We start from the raw sequence: 19,572 nt of genomic DNA, 5'->3' as shown, positions 1-19,572 counted from the left end.
CACCTCAAAGTGAAAATAAAAGGGCCCAGGATACTCATCCATGATATAGAACTACCATACATCTATGCTACTTGGTCACTGGAAAACATCTCCAAACAGAAGTCAAAGGACCTGAGCTATGTGAATGGAATTGGGAAGCAGGTTAGTATGCTGTGGGGCTGACTGTAAGATCAAACTGATAACACTTAGATAAATAAGTGAATACAGCCATGCAGCATTAGGAAGCTTTTTACATCAACATCTCTCTGTATAACTTTAATACTGGATGGTTTTTACCACGTGAGGCTGAGAGATTTAAGTCTGGATCAAATGAGCTAGCGTAAAATGGGCTGAATTTTTGTTTGTTTCTTTTAATTAGCACCGCCTACCTTTTAGTATTTTCCTCTCTGCAGGCCAGTGAAGTGGAGTGGCCCTGGGGTATTGCCCTGCATGTGTTGTCTGTGAGCATGAGAAACCTGGGAAAATCTCTTGCCTGTCAGGATCACGGTGTCTAAACGATAGATTTGCTTGGACAGTCACCATTGGAGAGCTGCCCAGTGACCCAGCTGGGAAGAGACAAGCAGCCCTGCAGACCATGTTCATGCTGCATGATGACTTTAACTGTACAGGGAGGAGATGTGGGGAAAGTATCCAAATGTTAGACTGCAAAGAGGAAAAGGTGCAGAATCCAACCATATTTATAGTATTTATTCACTGGAGGGAAACAAGATTCCCCAGCTCACACCATTGGTCCATCAAGCCTGATGTCATGCCAAACCAGTGGTCAACACCTGAGGCTTCAGGTGATGGTGAAGAATAAATGAAATCAGTTCAGGGCCTGGTGCAGTCACCATGAGCAGCATTTCAGCTGCCCACCTAGTTCAAGAGAGTGCCACCCAGAATCCTTTATGCCAGCTGTGTGCCTGCTGTAGTGACCATGACTAGCATTGCAAATGTCCTCACATTGGGTATCTGCTGCACGTTTCAGCTGGGGAAATGAAACATTTGCCTGAACTCCTTCCATCAGGCCACACCTTGTCCCTCATTTCAGATGCCACCAGGTTGGAGACATAGGGCATAGAGTTCTTCTGCGATTCCCTTATGTGAGAGCCGTCACCAGATCTAGTTTAGATGCCCTCAGGCTAGAGATGTAAATGGGAGGATACCTCTCCAATCCCGCATGGGCTCGGATGCCTGCAGCGCTCTCCATGACTGGCAGAAAACTGAGGGCTTTAAATCCACCCTCAGGAGAAAAACTTGACAAATGCTGATGAGAAAAGGGGAAAAAGCACGTACAAGAAATATTTGCAGGCAGAGCCATCATTTGTTTTTCTCCCGAAGTTATTCTCCTATCAAGTCATTAACCAGAGAGCACTGGAAATAGAGCTCTGCGCAGGTGGCTCGGGGTGATCATCTGCCGTGGATTACATTTCACATTCCCTCTTGTCACATGACTGTGGGGTCAATACAGCTTTGTCCTTAAGTACCTGGGTTCTTCCACTGACATCATTCCCGCTGACTAACCATCTTCTCAGCTTGACACAGCCCCAGCCACCAGGGTCTTCTCCATCGCCTAATTTCTAAGGATTCCCCTTTCCTGCGTGTCGCAGAGATTTTGGGCAACCACTTATTCAGGCAGTAGGGAAATACGTTTCCCTCTCTAAGCCCTTAATCCAGTCCCTATCTGTATTACAGAGAGTGTGAGGGAGCGTGAATCCCATTTGGGCGGCATCTTCAAAGGACAAGGGTTTGAAAAGGATGCACAGATTGCACACTAATCTAGACTGCTCTCCCACCCTGCGGTGAACCCTACTAAAATGGATGCTTGATAAATGCTCTCTGAAGGAATCAGCCCTGCCATCCCCTTGACGAGATGAAATAGCAATTGATTCTCAGACTTGTCAAAGGAATAAAAAAAGCTGTTACAGGAGGGAAGCAGGAAACTGCATATGATGGCATGCTCCAAACCAACGTGTCCCAGATGAGCTGCTCAGGGGATTTGATATTAAGAGGGGAACCTGTCTCCCAGCTCCCTGAGTTTTCACTCCAAACTCAATTTTTTTCTGGAGATACAGGACTCTCTTCTGTTGCTTATCCTCTTGGGCCTGGTGCAGCTGGGCTGTGGGAGAAAACAGGCCCATAAGGGAATTTTTTATTAAATAAAATGTCCTGTTGAAAAGCTGAACGTTTCAAAAAAATCTTTTGAGCAGCTTTAGTACTTATAGAGCACAATCATCTAGTACCTAAGCCATGGGCACAGAAAACTACGAGGACGAGACTTAAAGCTGTTATTTTCCAATAGGTCTAAGAGAGTTACATGCCCAACTCCTAGTGAGCATCAGTAGGAACAGAGGGCCAATTCCCTGAGCATGCCAGGCTAAAGAAGGAGTGAGCTCTGCAGTCAGCAGATTGGACGCTTGTCCTGTTTTTTTCCCCCTCTCCCCTGGTAGAATGGTGCATCAGCCTATGAGCCAGCACTAGAAATGGCTTACCTCTGGCTCCCAAGAGTCTGACTTTTGGAAGATCTAGTTTCTGTGTCTCTGGTGAGTGCAGTGGTCTCAGGATCATCAATGACAAGGCTTAATTTGGATAATCTAGTCCAGCCCATAATAGGGTGTACCAAATAGTCCCTGTGATTTCATTGAGACTATTTGTGGTAAGTTATTGCAGTCTGACCCAAAGGTTTTCATAGACTAATACCAGGACCTTGAATTGGAGCCAGTCTTGGGCACAGGAAGTCAGTGGAGACTGTACTGGCGTGATGTGTTCCCCGTGACTCGCCCAGGAGGTGGGCTGCCGACTGTTGGATAGGATGGAGATGTTTGGTTGGCCTTAACTAACAGCCCAAGATAAAAGCAGTTGCAGGAGTCCAGTCTAGAAGTGGATCTTGTTTGCCACGTCCTCCTCTGAGAGAGAAGCATGAAGTCTCCTGGTGACCTGGAGGTAGAGGAAGGCATTCCTAGCCACTGCTGCTACCTAGTTCTTGAGAAGCAGAGATGTATTTGGTGTGACCCTTAGGCTGTGCACTACTTTGATGATCTGGGAGCCAGACACCTGTGATAGTGGGTGAGGTTATTATTAATAGAGCTGGTTGGGAATTTTTCTGATGGAAATTGCAGTTTTGGAAAAATCAAAATTTTCTGGGGAAAAATTTTGATTTTGCTGCAAATTTTTGATTTTCCATTGGGAAAACTGACATGAACTATTTCCTTTCAGGTCAGTTCAAATGGTAATGTAATATTTTGGATTGCTGTACTGACCCAAAACATTTATTTCGAGTCAGTTTAACATTAAACTGCATTTCTCTATTGTGGCATGCTGCTTCATGGGAGCTGAAATTTGGGTTGCCTGATAACACCATTCTGTCCGATGGGCTGGGCTCTCTGGCCAGACTACAGCTTCCATGATGCAGTGCAGACCTCCCTCTGACTAAGCTGTGTGGCACATTGTAGGTGCATGATGGGAGGTGTAGTCTAGCCAGGGGTCTCATCAACATGCTGATAGCAGGGCAGGCCATGGAATCTGATCGTTTCTGCTGAAGTGCTCTTCTGTACGTTGTAAAGGATGGGGGCCAGGGCTGACCGCTGAGGCACTGAACTTAGGAGGGCTGGGGAGGATAAAGAGCAGTTACTCATCACTCACTGGAATTTGCTGGAGGTTAATGATCAGGACCAGGTTGGAGTCATGCTATCCACCCCAGCCAGGGCTTGTAAATGGGCCCTTGGGATCCATTGTCAAAGGCTGAGATTTGGCCTGTATCCATTGCCATGTGACGGTCGTCCATCAGGGGGACCAAAGCTATCTCTGTGAGTTATTTATGGCAGTGGCAGACATCATGCAAAAACCTAGCGCTCTGGGCTGTTTTGATGTTAGTTTGAAACTCAGAGTATGAACCCCCAGAAACAAACAACCTAAAAAGCACCTCCTCCATTAAACTAATCCTTCCCCTCGCCCACGCTGACAACATTCTAGGTACAGGACAGGATGGGATGGGGTTTCAGGAAAAAGAGGACTCCAGTGTACGTTCTCAGCCTCTGGAGCTCACCTGTAAAACTGGGCTAACATGAAGTACTAGGAGATCCTCAGGTGAAAGGGGCACCTACAGACGCACAGTTCTATTCGGAGATGGGCCCAAGCCGTGATATTCAGATCAGGATTCGGATCCAAATTTCCTCTCTATGAAGCTGTTTGGGTCTCGGGTTCCAGCCCATCTGGAGTTTTTTCGTTACTACCACATGACCATGGGCTGGAAATTTAGCTCTTATGCAACTCCCACTTCTAGTCACTGTTATATGAGCATGGCCAGGCAAAAAAGGGTGTGGCCAGGGAATCCGTGCTCCCCTCTGATCCGCACGTTGCTGTCACATTGGGGGCACAAGTGTAAGTTAACGGGGCATGCTGGGAACTGGGCTGGACTGACCCGTGGCCTACCTTAGGATCAGGGTAGCATAAAGGTGGTTTAAAGATACCGTGCTGCTCACCCCCGTCTTGCTCCAAGTGCAGCTAGTCTGGATGAGAGGATCGGGCCCTTTACTTGAAGCCTCTGGCACTCTGAAGTGGTTAATGCAAATGACTTTTAACCGATTCTTTGGACTACCAGAAGGGGGTCGTTCCCCAATTTTGGTTCAGTCACAATGGGGCACCGCTTTGAAGAAGGGCATGAGACCCCCCTCCCCGACCGCCCCTAGATGTTGCCATTTTGGATGGTGTGAAGTGTGAGTGTTGTAGCAGCTTTGAGGATCTCTTGACTGTTGAACAATGATTTGCAAAGAGGAGCTGGGTTTATAAATAATGCATTTCCTTTGTCTTGCAGGAATTCTGGAGGCAGAGGTACAATCAGATCAGCTGTGAACAGCTTACATAGCAAATCTAATAGGTTTGTAAATTAGATTTTGTGTTCATTTGTTTTTGCTCTAAGGCAGCTATTAATCTTCTTCTTCTTCTTTGCCGGATGGTACTCTTCTTATTTAGCAAATGTATCTGGTTCTTTTCCCTTCTGCTTTATATTTTCTTAATCATTCTCCCCCCTCTACTTCAATGCAATAATTATTTGCAAATGACCAAGGATCTGCAAGTTGCAGTGACTGAAAATATGGAAGAGAGTTACTTATTGTACAAAAGAAGTCACTGGGAAAGTTGCCACCTTTGCAATTTTCCACCGTGGTATTACAAAAGGGATTTCTTTCTATGACATCAGACTGTCACTCTGTTGCATCATAATGCCACCCAGTGACACGGAGACATCACTCCATCACAAAGTCATTCTGTGGCACTACAGGCATTCAGTGGTATTGGGACATCCTTCTAGGTCATTTGCAAGATCATCCCATATCATCACAACATTGTTAAATGCTATAATTGGGTAGCTTAGTGACAACACTCGATGACACTTTGTGTCATTGCACTGCAATGTGACATGGTGATGCCACACACTTCATCAAAATACAAAAAGCATCAAGCACAAAAACATCACAGTTATTGCTAGGAAGGTTTTCTCCACCCAATTAACTTTGGCATTGTTTTGCATGTTCTAAATTTGCCTTGCAGGAGATCAGATTATGTGGTGAAGGGCAAGATTGGTAGCTATCCTTATTGGCAGTCTCTGCAGCTCATACTTTGCTAGTTTGTATATACACACACAGTGACAACTAGCATCTAGAAATATATTCAACTTGCCTCTCTAAATATTAAGTAGCAGGAGTCCCAAAATATCCTCACATGTGCCTGAGATCTCCTGTCAATCATTCCCCATGTGTACCTGAAGCAAACAAGCCTCCTAATAAATAAATAATATATGGAGATATACCTATCTCATAGAGCTGAAAAGTCATTGAGTCCAGCCCGCTGCCTTCATTAGCAGGACCAAGTACTGATTTTGCGCTGGATTCTCAATTGGCCCCTTCGAGGATTGAACTCATAACATGGGGTTTAGTAGGCCAATGCTCAAACCACTGAGCTATCCCTCCTCCTGGCTGACAGTGAGCTGCCAAGATGGCCTACATAGGGCAGCCAGCGTTCCAGGAGGAATGGAATCAACACTGCACTGCTGCACCCCACATTGCATCGTTGTGAATGGACACAGCCTTATGTCACGATGCCCCCAGCTACCGTAGCTCACTGTCAGGACAGTTTTACCTGGTACATTCAAGAGCATCCCTTTCTACTCTCACTCCATGTCTCCCAGGGGGGCTCTCTAGGGGTAATTCCTCTCCCTCTGGGGTGTTTACCTGCTGGGTATAGATCTCTTCATTTGCCAACTCTCTCCCGGCTCAGAGTGGCCTCTTGCAATGAGGAGGGACATTCTGCTTCGCTAGCAGCAAACACTCTGGCTGTGAATTTTTCAGTGTACTCTGGAGTGTGAAGGGTTTTTCTGGGCTGCACATACATGCCCTGATTCCTGATGAGCCTCTCGGTTATTCTTTTTGGAGGGAGGCTCGCAGACATAAAGCATGCAGCGGTTCCCATAATTTATGCCATTTGATGCAAATTGAATTGAACTGTTGGGGCCTTGATTGTTTTGCTGATTCAGTGATTAAGTTTGGGGTCTCGCAATGATCATCTCCAGAGCTGCAACACCTGGGTACCTGACTGCTCTCTGGCCCTCCCCGACCAGTCATTCGCCAGGGTCTGGCGCCCTAGCACAGAGTGGATGCCATGAAATCTCATTGTTCTCCTCTGAAGGGAAGAAAAGTTATCAAAGATCCCTGCTGTTCGTAATGGGGCATTTGCCAGTGGTACCAATGCCCCCAGCATCTCAGCTAAATTCATTTCTCTTGCCGGGGTGAAGTAAAGAGCACATTTTTCTGATGTGGATTTAACCCACCACAACAGGTGGATCTGATTTGTCATTTGTGGGAAGGGCATGTGTGTGTGTGGGTGTGTATCTGGTTGTGTCATCATCTGTGAGCAGGGCTGTGTTTGCTGTCTGTGTATAGAATCTCTGCGTGTGAATCTGTGCCCGTGTCTGTCTAAGTCTCTGTGAGTTTTTTGTTTGTGTGATTGTCTGTATATCGGTGTGTCTGTCTGTTGAGTCTGTGTGTGTATCAGTCTGTCTATGTATGCATGTGTTTGTATGTCTGTCTGTAAATCTGTGTGTATTTGTGTAAGTCTGTGTTTGTGTATGTGTGTGTAGTAGAGAATAAATAGGCTTTCCTTCCCTGCTCAGGTAATAACTGCAATTTTGCTTTTCTAAAGAAGTTTGAATCCCAGCCATCTCAGAGCGATTAGAGATGCCACTGGGAAGCTAACGGATCATGTCTCTCCCCCCTCTCTGTCTCTCTTTTCTCTAGAGCTGAAGTAGTAATAAATGGCTCTTCATCTCCAGCTGTTGTTGACAGAAGTAATGAAAGCATTAAGCACATTAAACCAGCTTCATTCAGATGGAGACACAACCAGACACTCTCTTTGAAGATCAGGTACTGGTAATTACCTATAGGACAAGAGACAGATTTGGTCCTCTTCAGTGCAAGCTGGCAAATTGCCTCAGTATATCATCTAAAGAAGTCAAGAAAGAAATAAAATGTTTCTCTCCTGCTGGGCTAGCCTTCATATCTGTAAGCGATCGCTTGGAAACGAATTCCCAGCTCAGCCGGGTGGCTTCCCGTTAACAGAGCGACACAGGCTTCGGCCTCCACTCTTGGAGACAAGCAGGGGCCAGAGTGTGCTGCAGATTCACCATGATCAGCCACTCCTGAGGGGGAAGGAAATCTGCCACCTTGTGGGTAAATACAGTGACCCCTGCTGGCGGAGAGCAGAGCGGCAGGGATGGGCTTGTTAAGGACCTGCTCCGGTGGAAAAGGGGGTATGGAAGATGCATACATTAAGGTGGGAAGCCATTTTATAGCACACATGGGGTAGCAAGTGGAATGCTAAAGTCTGAGTGGTTCCTGAAGGCCGTCAGTCTCTCTGCAGCCAGGCTGTGGAGCATAGACAAGCAGGAGGAGGGTGCTTTGCAGTCATAGGCCATGCCGCAAGTATCTGTTTTATTTCCTTCCCCAAGGAAACAGATCTTGAAGTTCCTGGATGCGGAGAAGGACATCTCGGTGCTGAAGGGGACCCTGAAGCCCGGGGACGTCATCCACTACGTCTTTGACAGGGACAGCACCATGAACGTCTCCCAGAACCTCTATGAGCTGCTGCCAAGGATCTCACCCCTGAAGGGCAAGCGCTTCCGGACCTGCGCCATCGTGGGCAACTCGGGGATCCTGCTGAACAGCGGCTGCGGGAGAGAGATCGACGCTCACAGCTTCGTGATCAGGTAGTGAGGGGTCAGAGAGGCCATGCCTCCCATACAGCGGGGCTCCTACTCACTCCCACAAAACACATGGGGATCCAGGGACGGGACCCCCAGGCTCCGAGCCAGGCGACTGGGACAGAGCCTTTCCTGTCACTGGGGGACTGACAGAGTGCTGCGTATTCCAACCCCCTCCTCCCGCCTCCGCCCACACTCCCCCTTCCCACGGTGTGCACTAAATAGTGCAGGGAGCCCCCTTGTCAGAGCGGGAAGGATGGGCACTGAACAAAACCCAATGGGGAGTGTTTAATATGAATTCAAAAAGATGGAAACAGTCGGCAAAGGAGCCAGGGCTGTATGTACCCAGAGTACCTCAGAAGCGGGCCTTGCACAACATCACAAGCCTGCCCGCCACAACCCGACGCACTCCACAACCACACACTGTCACACACGCACACCATCCACACAAACACCCCTCAAGTCATGAACACCTCCACCACCACCCTCCCATACCCCCACAGACACACGTCCTTCTCACACACCTGCCACTCACACCCTAACACACACTGTGCCCCGCCCACCTTACAAACACACACATCTTCTCATATACACCACTCCCTTCCTACAACATGCTCCGCCCCCACACTGTGGCAGAGAAGTACACCAACACTGATGACACACACCCCAGCCAAACCCCCCAGATGCAAGCAAACTCTATCCTACACACCCCTACAGACACATACATCATTCCTACACAAACACCCTCGACCTTCTCCCACAGTCACCTACACACTCTCCACGACACCTCAACTCAATCCTCCCTCATGTGCATCACCTCCACCCAATACACTCTCTGTTCTTACGCATAAACGTACACAAGCCACCATGCACACACAGGCGTACCATTCCCTCTGCCCCTACAGAAATACATACAATCCCTACACAAGCCAAACATGTACCATACCCTCTCCTCTCACACACATGCACACACACACACACTAAATTGTCAAAATAATACTTGCAGTAGCAAAGAGAGAGACGGAAAAGAGCTGGCCTCTTTATCCCTCAAGCCCATGCAGATGTGTTAGCTGAGGAGCTCTGCATGTCTGCTGGTGATTTATGTCTGTGCAGACATTTGCTTTCTGGCAAGTCTATTATGGAGACAGCCCAATCGATCAGTGGCTTATAAAGGCAGTCCTGCGTGTGACATGGGAATGAAGATAATGCTACCTCTGCCCTCTGGATGAACACAGCCAACCCAACCGTCCTGTGTGTCAGAGTGGAACCCAGGGCCTCTCTCTGATCTTTGGGGAATGTTCCCCGGGTAGTTTGCTCGGCAGCTTGAAATGGAACAAAAGCCAGCCTAGAAAACAAAGGCCATCGTGGTCACAGCAAGGGTTAGGCCAGCGGTCTTATGGCAGCGACAGTGAGAACTGTCCTAGGCAAGGTCTACACTAGGAATGAGTATAGCAGGGGTCGGCAACCTTTGGCACGCGGCTCGCCAGGGTAAGCACCCTGGCGGGATGGGCCGGTTTGTTTACCTGCCGCGTCCGCAGGTTCGGCCGATCGCAGCTCCCAGTGGCCGTGGTTTGCCATCCCAGACCAACGGGGGTGGTGGGAAACGACGGCCAGCACATCTCTCGGCCCGCGCCGCTTCCCGCCGCCCCCATTGGCCTGGAGCAGCGAACCACGGCCAGTAGGAGCCACAATCGGCCAGACCTGCACACGCGGCAGGTAAACAAACCGGCCCGGCCCCCCAGGGTGCTTACCCTGGCAAGCCGCATGCCAAAGGTTGCCGACCCCTGGAGTATAGTAAGGTCGACTGATGCGGTGATTTTTTTGCAACATTTCTATGACTAAAGTCCTAGTGTAGACACAGTTACATAAAAGTGCTTTTGCCGTGTAACTTATTTTGCTCAGGAAACCAGAATAAGCTATACTGGCAAAAGCACTTTTTGCTGGTACAAACTGAATATACACCAGGAGGGTTTGCCGGTACAACTAAACCGGCATAGCCATGCCAGCCACCCTTTTCTAGTGTAGACTAGGCTCTGGCAGGGATAGCTGGGTCCTGCATTCCTGGGCACACAGATTGCCATGTCTTTGGCTTTCAGTTCCTATATTTCCTTTGAGTTTATTAGCCATTAAGGCAGCATGTCCTAATGATTAGAGCAAGGACCTAGGAATCAGGAGCCTTGTAGCCTATTTCTCACTGTGCATACCCTTGAGTAAGTCACTTAGACTGATAGACTTTAAGATCAGAAGGGACCATTGTGATCATCTAGTCTGACCTCCTGCACATTGCAGGCCACAGACCCTCGCTCATCCGCTCCTGTAATAGACCCTAATCTCTTGCTGAGTTACTGAAGTCCTCAAATCATGGTTTAAAGACCGTAAGTTACAGAGAATCCACCACTTACACTAGTTTAAACTGCAGGTGACCCAAGTCCCATGCTGCAGAGGAAGGCAACAAAAACCCAGGGTTTCTGCCAATCTGAGCCACAGGAAAATTCCTTCCCGACCCCAAATCTGGCGATCAGTTAGACGGTGAGCACATGGGTAAGACCCACCAGGCAGATACCTGGGAAAGAATTCTCTGTAGTAACTCAGAGCCCTCCCCATCTAGTGTTCCATCTCGAGCCATTGGGGATTTTTGCACTGGTAGTTGCTGATGGGCCACATGCCATTGTAGGCAGTCCCATCATTCCAGCCTCTCCATGAGTTTATCAAGCTCAGTCTTGAAGCCAGTTAGGTTTTTCACCCCCTCCGCTCCCCTTGGAAGGCTGTTCCAGAACTTCACTCCTCTGATGGTTACAAACCTTCACCTAATTTCAAGCCTAAACTTGTTGATGGCCAGTTTATATGTATTTGTTCTTGTGTCCACATTGGCACTTAACTTAAATAACTCCTCTCCCTCCCATGTATTTATCCCTCTGATGTATTTATAGAGAGCAATCATATCTCCCCTTCTTTTGGTTACACTAAACGAGCCAAGCTCGTTGAGTCTCCTTTCAGAAGGTAGGTTTCCAATTCCTCAGATCATCCTAATAGCCCTTCTCTGTACCTATTCCAGTTTGAATTCATCTTTCTTTGAATTCAACATAGACTAGAACAGCACACAGTACTCCAGATGAGGTCCCACCAATGCCTTGGATAATGGTACTAACACTTCCCTGTCTCTACTGGAAATACCTCGCCTGCTACATCCTAGGACTGCATTAGCCCTTTTCGCAGCCGCATCACATTGACGGCTCATAGTCATCCTGTGATCAATCAATGCACCAAGGGCTTTCTCCTCCTCTGCATGTGATAGGCAGCGTGGGGGTGATCTGGGGTTTTCGGCACATTGCCAGAAGCATAGCAACTTTCAGGGCCCTGAGAGGCCACATCAGCTGCTCACATGCTCCATTCTGCCAGCACCAGGCTCTGGTGCAGAGTAATGGGTCAGTAGAGTCATCTCTCCAGCACTCAAAATGACAGAAATAAGTGACTTGGATTCCACCATCAGGAGCAACAGGGAAAGGGGATGATCTTGTCCCAGCTCGAGGCAAATGCAGCCCTCAGTCTCAGTGCCGCACAGCTTTCCTTGCCCTCGCACGTGGGCTGGAATCACAGACAGGGTGAGTGCGAGGAGTTTCCAGAGCAGCAGGAGTGAATTCCTTTTGTGTGTGCGTGTGTGCACATGCGTGTGTGTGTGTGTGCAAGTGCGTGCGCCCTTTCTTACATTGCACAAAGGTTTCTCAAGGTCAGAGCCCCTAAGCAGCCTGGCCCTCTGGAGCCCACCAATCACTGATCTCCCGGGCCTCCACCTCCTGCTGGTATCACGATCATTGCTGGTGCCGGGGGGTCTGCTGTTTAGCACACAGTCGCCGGGAGGGGGAGAAGGGACTCGGGATAATATTACTCCAGCCAGGTTGGAATTAAGGACCGCAGGTGTCACACTGTCATTCCAGGCGAGACGGAAACACTCACAGGATATCACTAGCCCTTCCAGTTAGAGCAGCTCTCTGCATGCTCCGGTGCTGTACGTTCCTTGGAGTGCCTTGCCGAGGCACGAGAGATGGGTGTCTCCGTGCACACACTCACAAGCATGCACAGCCCCTTGGTGCCCCCTGTGTTTTCGGTCAGGTTCAGCTCCAGCAGGAGGGCTCACTGGAACAAGCCAGCCTTGGCCCACTCTGCTCCTCGGCCACTGTGGCTTTCCTGAGGCTACACAACCAGCTGTTCTCTCCTCCCAGTGGTGGGTGCTGCTCCTGTGAGCTGCTGGCTTTGTGAGTCTCCCGTGTCTCCTGGTGCACGTACCATCCTCAGAGGTAACAGTGGACTCTGTGCTAGGGTTACCATTCGTCCGGATTTACCCGGACATGTCCTCCTTTTGTGTGCTAAAAATAGCGTCCGGGGGGAATTTGTGAAGCACTCACAATGTCCGGGATTTCCCCCTCCCCCGGCTGGGAGGGCTGCAGGAAAGTCCCGGGCTGGACTCCAGAGCAGTTTCCTCCTCCCACCCCCCCCTCCCTGCATTCTGAGCCGGCCGGCAGCTCCTCCTGCAGCCCGGTCCCGCAGCCCTGTGCAGGGCCAGGGACCGGGTTTTGTGTTTTGCAGGGGAGCTCAGCCATGTGTCCGGCTGGCACAGAGCCCAACACCCTGTTCTGAGCAGCAGGGTAAGGAGGGGGGGGGGCAGGAGAAGGGACAGGGAGGTTCTGGGGGGGCTTTTGGAGGGGAGTGGAGAAAGTTTTGGGCAGTCAGGGTACAGGTAGGGGGTAGGGTCCTGGGGGGCAGTTGGGGGGGGGTCTTAGGAAGGGGCAGTTAGGGGACAAGGAACAGGGAGTCTTAGGTAGGGGGTGGGGTTCTGGAGGGCAGTTAGGAGCAGGGGTCCCAGGAGGGGGCAGTCAGGGGACAAGGAGCGGGGGGTAGGGGGCTGGGAGTTCTGGGGGGGAGCTGTCAGGGGGCAGGAGTGGGGAGAGGGATCGGAGCAGTCAGGGGACAGGGAGCAGAGGGGTTTAGATGGGTTGGGAGTTCTGGGGGGGCTGTCAGGGGGCAGGAGTGTGGAGAGGGATCGGAGCAGTCAGGGGACAGGGAGCAGAGGGGTTTAGATGGGTTGGGAGTTCTGGGGGGGGGCTGTCAGGGGCTGCGGAGTGGTTGGATGGGGCGTGGGAGTCCCAGGGGTCTGTCTGGGGGTGGGGGTGTGGATAAGGGTTGGGGCAGTCAGGGGACAAGAGGCAAGGAGGCTTAGATAGGGAGTGGAGTCCCGGGGGGCAGTTAGGGGCAGGGGTCCCAGGAGGGGGCAGTCAGGGGACAAGGAACGGGGGGAGGGTTGGGGGTTCTGGGGGGGCGGGAAGTGGGAGGGGCAGGGGCGGGGCTAGGGCGGGGCTCCTCCCGTCCTCTTTTTTGCTTGCTGAAATATGGTAACCCTACTCTGTGCCCCTCACACCACTTGAATTGGCTGTTGCGATACTGATGCAATGAGACACACAAGACCTCTATTGCAGAGAGGGTTTCCCTGCTCTGGAAAAATCACTTCAGTTCAAATTTGTCATAGCAGTAAACCTAGGTATTTTGTTACCTTGTGTTTGTTAGCTGTGCACATGAACAGATACATGTCGGTATAAGCACACATGTGCACCAAAAATTCATGCCCTGGGACATTTATGAACATCCACACAGAGACACGCATGCAAACTGACAGACACACACACACGTTAGCATATTCAGAAGCCAACGTAGGCCTGTATATGCAGAGATGTAGCCATTCACCCAGCTGTGCAAACATGCGTGCATATGTAGACCTGTGCACACAGATGCAGACATGCACAAGCACACACATTCCCCACGTTCTTGCCTGGTACACACACGCTTTCTGAGTTTGCTCTCCCCATAGGTTTTTCTGTATTAAAACCGTCGCCTTGACCTGAATGGCTACTATAACCTTCCAATACTGTGAGCTCTGAAGCCACATTAGCAACATAGCCAGATGCCCAGGGGTCATTAGTTAGTCACTGATATTCCTAGCAGGCTCTTGATAGGTCATGTTCTAGGGAATTGGTAACGGGATGCAGAAGGTCTTTCCTCAGAGTATCTGCCATGAGTCTGACCTGGGGCTGTAGTGACTGAAAGGCATTTCATGTCGATCACTGAACAGACTCCACTAATAGGCAGGTGCCCTCATCACAGTAATGCTCCCCTGCTCTTTATAGAACACCAACCAATCCTCACAACAGCCCTCTGGGGTTGCTATCCCTACGTTCAGGCAGGGGACACCATCTAGGGGATTTGCCCCGGGTCACACAGGAAGTCAGTGGCAGAGGCAGGAGTCAAAGTGAGGCATTCCTGGTCCCTAGAACTGTGCTCAGCCACCACCCCCGGCTGCCTCGTCACCACCACTCTCCTCGGGCACTGTTTGGCCCCTTTGGTGGTGGTCTCTGCGAGGAGAGGGCAAAGACTGACTGAGCCCTGGAGAATGAGCTCCGCTCTCATCCTTCCAGGGCAGGATCGCAGCACACTGCCACGGGGAGTTGCGAGGAAGCTTGCCCTGACGCTGCCTGTGCTGTACCTGTGCAACCCCAGGACTGGCAATCAGGCGCCTTTCCCCAGTGCTAGCACTCACCGACTAACCTTTGTCCTTCCCCTTCCCTGGAGCACACTGTGACGCTCTCTCCTGTGTTGCAGGTGTAATCTGGCCCCTGTTCAGGACTATGCCTGGGACGTGGGGACGAAGACAGACCTTGTGACTATGAATCCTTCTGTCATCCAGCGTGCCTTCGAGGACCTGGTGAACGAGACCTGGCGGGAGAAGCTGCTGCAGCGTCTCCACAGTCTCAACGGCAGCATCCTCTGGATCCCCGCATTCATGGCCAAAGGGGGCAAGGAGCGCGTGGAGTGGGTCAACGAGCTCATCCTCAAGCACCGCATCAACGTCCGCACGGCCTACCCCTCGCTGCGCCTGCTGCACGCCGTCCGAGGGTGAGAATTCCTGCCTGGCCCCCGTCCCTCTTGCTGGGCCGAGACTGTCGCGTCTCAATGACACGGATGGGTTATGGGGACCTGTGGCTTTTTCTGGCTGATCTATTACTGGTTTTCAGCAATTGGACACGTATGTGCTGCAGGCCCAACAAAGCAGTGTGTTCCTGATATTTTTTAGTAGCTGGTATCTCATGAACCTCTCGAGTGAGAGTGCTATGTTTTGTGCTGGAGCTGACTTGAGCCAAACCCACTACAAGTCTCTCTGTGTTTCATTCTGAAGACCACCAGGAAGGGCTCAGTGTGCAATGGATGGTCCATAGACCAAAGATTGCCGACCCCTGCTTTAGATCATTTGCAAGCTTAGGCTCCCAGCTCTGGTCCCATCGCAGGAAGTGTTTGTTTATTGCCCTGGGATTTGGGGTGATAGTAAACCTTACACCCATGTCCCTGGTCCTTCAGACTGTGAATGCTTTGTTGACTCTAGGCCTGGATTTCCGATCAGTGTAACTTTCAGACCTGCAGTTTGACTGGCGTATTTGTTGTTTCCCTGTGAGGAATTTGTGCTGTGGTCAGCTTAGCTAGTGATTAATCTTCTTGCTCCTTCCCCATTCTTCTGTCTCGGTCACAGGCATGGTCCTCACAGAGCTAGTTGGATCAGGAGATTGGGAATGGGCTACAAAGCCTTTCATTGATTCCAGTCTATCCTGGGTCAGGAGTGAAGGAAAGTTGCTACCATCTGATGGCTGTTCCAGAGTAGCCCGTGTGAAATGACTTTGGTGGTTTCAACCCCTTCTTGGTGGATAGACATTCACCTCATAAAACCCCATCACCATGAGTGGCAACTTCATTGCTAGTCTCAAGCGAGAGGCCAAGGATTGGATGGGCTTTAACTTCCTTTCACGTCTCAGGGGGTTAAGTCTAGGTGAAGCAATGAGACGGGAGCTTCTGGTCTACCTTCTCTGTGAATAGAGAGACTCGCAGACTGTCAATCTGGTTCTTCTCCCCAGTGTTAACAATACAGACTTCTTATTTCTGGCTCTCCCTATTACATCCCCCTTCCCCTGGAAACGTTGCAGGCTTAGTAGTGGTGAGGATGCGATGAAGTTCTTCTGCTCCCTGTTTTAATGGCATCAGATCCAAAACTGAAGTTGAAGGTCTGAGGGGTTCTACTAAAGCCTCCTGAGATCACAGGCTCACAGGAGATGAACAAGAACTTCCTTAGAACACGCTTTCTTCTTCACAGAACCAGGAGGGAGCTGACGTAACAGCTGAGGACTGTCCTCATCTACCATTGCAACACTGCATGGAGATGCAACATCATCAGGTTGTGGAAACGCTGAGGAATTGGTAATTGTCCTGCAGGCTGGGATGGGGTGGTCGGACGTGGGCTCGGCTATGAAATGCAGCACTGTTGTGTGGACTTGGCGTTGGCCCTACTGCTCTGGCAGAGAGAGCCAAAGAGAAGGCAGAGGTGGTTAGTCGCGTCGTTTGTACAAGGTGCTCCGGTGCTATGTGCCAGGTGAATAGATTAGATTCATGATGGATGGATGGATGGAATAGAGGAGAAGTTGTTGCCTGCTTTGTCAGTGGAGCCTCAGGTGAGTGGGAGTTAGCTGTGAGATGTATGTGTAGTTCAGGTCAGATGAGCAGTAGTTTAGGCACCAAGACAAAGGGGTTTATTAATGCAGGAGTGATGCTTCCATGTAAACCAAAGAGGGAGAAAAGGAGACTCCACAGGGTACAGGGCAGCTGAGCCAGGATCCGTCAGTGTGGACTATTAGAGGTGATCCAAGCTTTGCTCTCGGAAGGGGGGTCAGCAGCAGCCCCTTCCTTCCAGATGTTTTTTCCCCCGTACCTCCCTCTCCTGGGATGTGAATTTGTGCACACACCTGTCTGCACGTGCACTCCCCTCCCACCGCCGCTTTGTGGCTTTGCCTCCCCCACCAGCGTTGTTTTTCCTCCCAGAGTGGTGTTGTCCGTTTCCGTACGTTTGATCCGTTGATCTGCGCTTCGTAGAGCCTTATCCCAGCCTGGGGGCGCAGAACAGTCAGCACTGAGTGTGCCCTCAGGGCAGCTCCTGGGAACACACCTGAGGGCCGGCGTGTGCAGGAAGGGAGCAGGGGCTGGTTTTCAGCAGAAACAAACCCAAAGGACTATTGAGCGCACGTTTGCACAGGTATGTGACTCAGAGCACTGCCATCTGAGCAGACAGCAGCCTCCATGGGGCCCTTTGTCCCGACAACAGGGAGAGGAGGATCCTGCTGTCTGGATGAACCACAAATTGGGATCAAAACGAATTCCTGCTTTCGCTTGGCAGGGCGGTGGTTTCCTTGGGCTCAGAGGATTCTCAGGCAGGACAGTCACTATCCAAGGAAGGTGGGGAAAGATCCCACAGGAGGCACAAAATATAACCCAAACCTTGAGCTATTTCCAGCTGTAATTAACTTACTTTCATCTGTCAAAATAAAATTAAGCTCCTGTAATAAGCCCTTTAAATCAACAGGCTGCTAATCCTATGATTGCAGCGCGTCCCTGTGCCAGAAACTCCCCACAGGAGATGCTGCGTGAAATATTGGCAAGGGCCTCGTGGTGTCTCCTGCTGGGAGGAGAGCAGGGCGAAGGAGGAGCGCCATGGGCCAGTCTGATAATGGATCTCGCCTACTGATGCTGCAGCTCGTTCGCTGGTTGGCCTGGCCCTGCAGAACGGCTCCTTGCAGCAGCAACCCATCAAGCCGGGCTGGAGGTCTCTGGCACACAGAGCAAGCCAAATGGAGGCCTGTCAGGGCTTGACGGGGAGCTGATGGATATTGTGCTCTCCCATGTGTCTCCCGAAATAAACCAGATGCAAGGCTGGCAAGAGGCGCCGCATTCGGCCTGCACGGTGCAGCTGCTAGAGAAGAGGCGCTGGCGATCCTAAGTGAACGAGGGGATGGAGGAGCCACAAAGCGTGAACACCCTAGAACCCTGGGGCCTTGGAAGTGCCAGGCTAAGAAGTGCTTCGGGCAACCCCTAGGTGGCGTCTCTCGGTGCAATTGGGGATGCGTTCCCAGGGCCTCTTTCTGTGCATGCTCCCTTGCTCTGGGATCGAGTTCCCTGCCAGCAGATCTTGGTGACTATTCAGGATACGGAAAGTGACAGTGTAAGGAATCTGGTGGAATCTGCTGGCAAGGGGGAACCACACCGGGACGCTAGGAAGGGATGTCCTTCTCTCAGCCTTCTGACAATGCTTCCTGTGACTGCGGGTGCTCAGCCAGACAGTACCAGTCAAACCAGGAGGCAAATGCACTGCCCGGTGCTAGGATGGATGCCCAGTAAGGCCATGGCACTGGTGCACTGCCCGGTGCTAGGATGGATGCCCAGTAAAGCCATGGCGCTGGTATACTGCCCGGTGCTAGGACGGGTGCCCAGTGAGGCCATGGTGCTGGTGCACTGCCCGGTGCTAGGATGGGTGCCCAGAAAGGCCATGGCGCTGGTGCGCCGTCCGGTGCTAGGACGGGTGCCCAGAAAGGCTATGGCACTGGTGCACCGCCTGGTGCTAGGACGGGTGCCCAAGAAGGCCAGAGCATTGGTGCACAGGAGCCTTGCAAAGGGAAGCTGGATATATATTGACCGGGCATAGACTGCAGATCCTAAGTACCACATTGGCCTCCCATTCACTGAGGCTCTGGGCTGCCATTAAACTCAAGGCAGTCTTTTCTCCCCTTCCAGTTTCAGGCAGGCTCAGTGGCATGACTGGTCAGAGCTACAGCAGAGCCACTGGGCTACTTAAAGGCTTCAGGAGCCAGGACACGCAGCCAGTGAAGTGAACAGCACAAGGGCAGAATCGCTGGCTCTTCCCGAGACTAGTCACGTCTGTAATGAGCATGGCAGGGACGAGAGGGGACGAGGAGAGCTGGCAGCTGGTTCTGAACAGAGCTAATTCAATTACAGCCACAGAGTCAGCTCGACCCCACCAAGAGGATCAGCCCTGCAGCTATGAAGGCAACAGACTGACCTGCCCTCTCGCTCTGGCTCTCGTACCTATCAGCCCAGCAGCAGGAGAACAAGCCTGCAGACTGAGAGCTAATGAATGACTAATGCTGCATCATTACAATCCTGACTCCAGGTCACCCTCAGGGACACAGGGCTGGATACAGGCACTTCGGAGGGTTAGCCACTAGCTGGCTTGGAAAGAAGCTGGAGAGCAGCTGGTGGGTGAATTTCCAGTGGGACCACAATCGCTGCGCTAGCCCAGGAGCACGGCTGAGACTGCGCTTGTTATTGAACCTTCACAGGGCCGGGGTCTGCACAGGATAGCAGGGATGCAGTGACCGTTCCTGAGGAATGTTCAGAACTGGCTGTGAGGGTAAAACATCTTGGGACTTGTGAGCTTGGAGCAGGGCCGGCACCAGGCACCAGCC

The 19,572-nt window shown here is 51.1% G+C and overlaps 1 protein-coding gene across 1 annotated transcript in view; it reads left to right on the top strand.

The window, feature by feature from the left end:
- Positions 1-19,572, top strand: part of ST8SIA2 (ST8 alpha-N-acetyl-neuraminide alpha-2,8-sialyltransferase 2) — a 43,880-nt gene that overhangs the window by 10,672 nt on the left and 13,636 nt on the right. The window contains exons 2-5 of the mRNA XM_065559268.1: positions 4,793-4,855; positions 7,269-7,394; positions 7,979-8,236; positions 14,879-15,172. Of these exons, the coding sequence (XP_065415340.1) occupies positions 4,793-4,855; positions 7,269-7,394; positions 7,979-8,236; positions 14,879-15,172 (741 nt within the window). The remainder of the gene's footprint in view (positions 1-4,792; positions 4,856-7,268; positions 7,395-7,978; positions 8,237-14,878; positions 15,173-19,572) is intronic.

The sequence above is a fragment of the Chrysemys picta genome, chromosome 10 (genome assembly GCF_011386835.1).
Source record: "Chrysemys picta bellii isolate R12L10 chromosome 10, ASM1138683v2, whole genome shotgun sequence".
NCBI lineage: Eukaryota > Metazoa > Chordata > Testudines > Emydidae > Chrysemys > Chrysemys picta.
The sequence above is the reverse complement of the archived record's forward strand: the minus strand, read 5'-3'. Positions and strand labels throughout refer to the sequence as shown.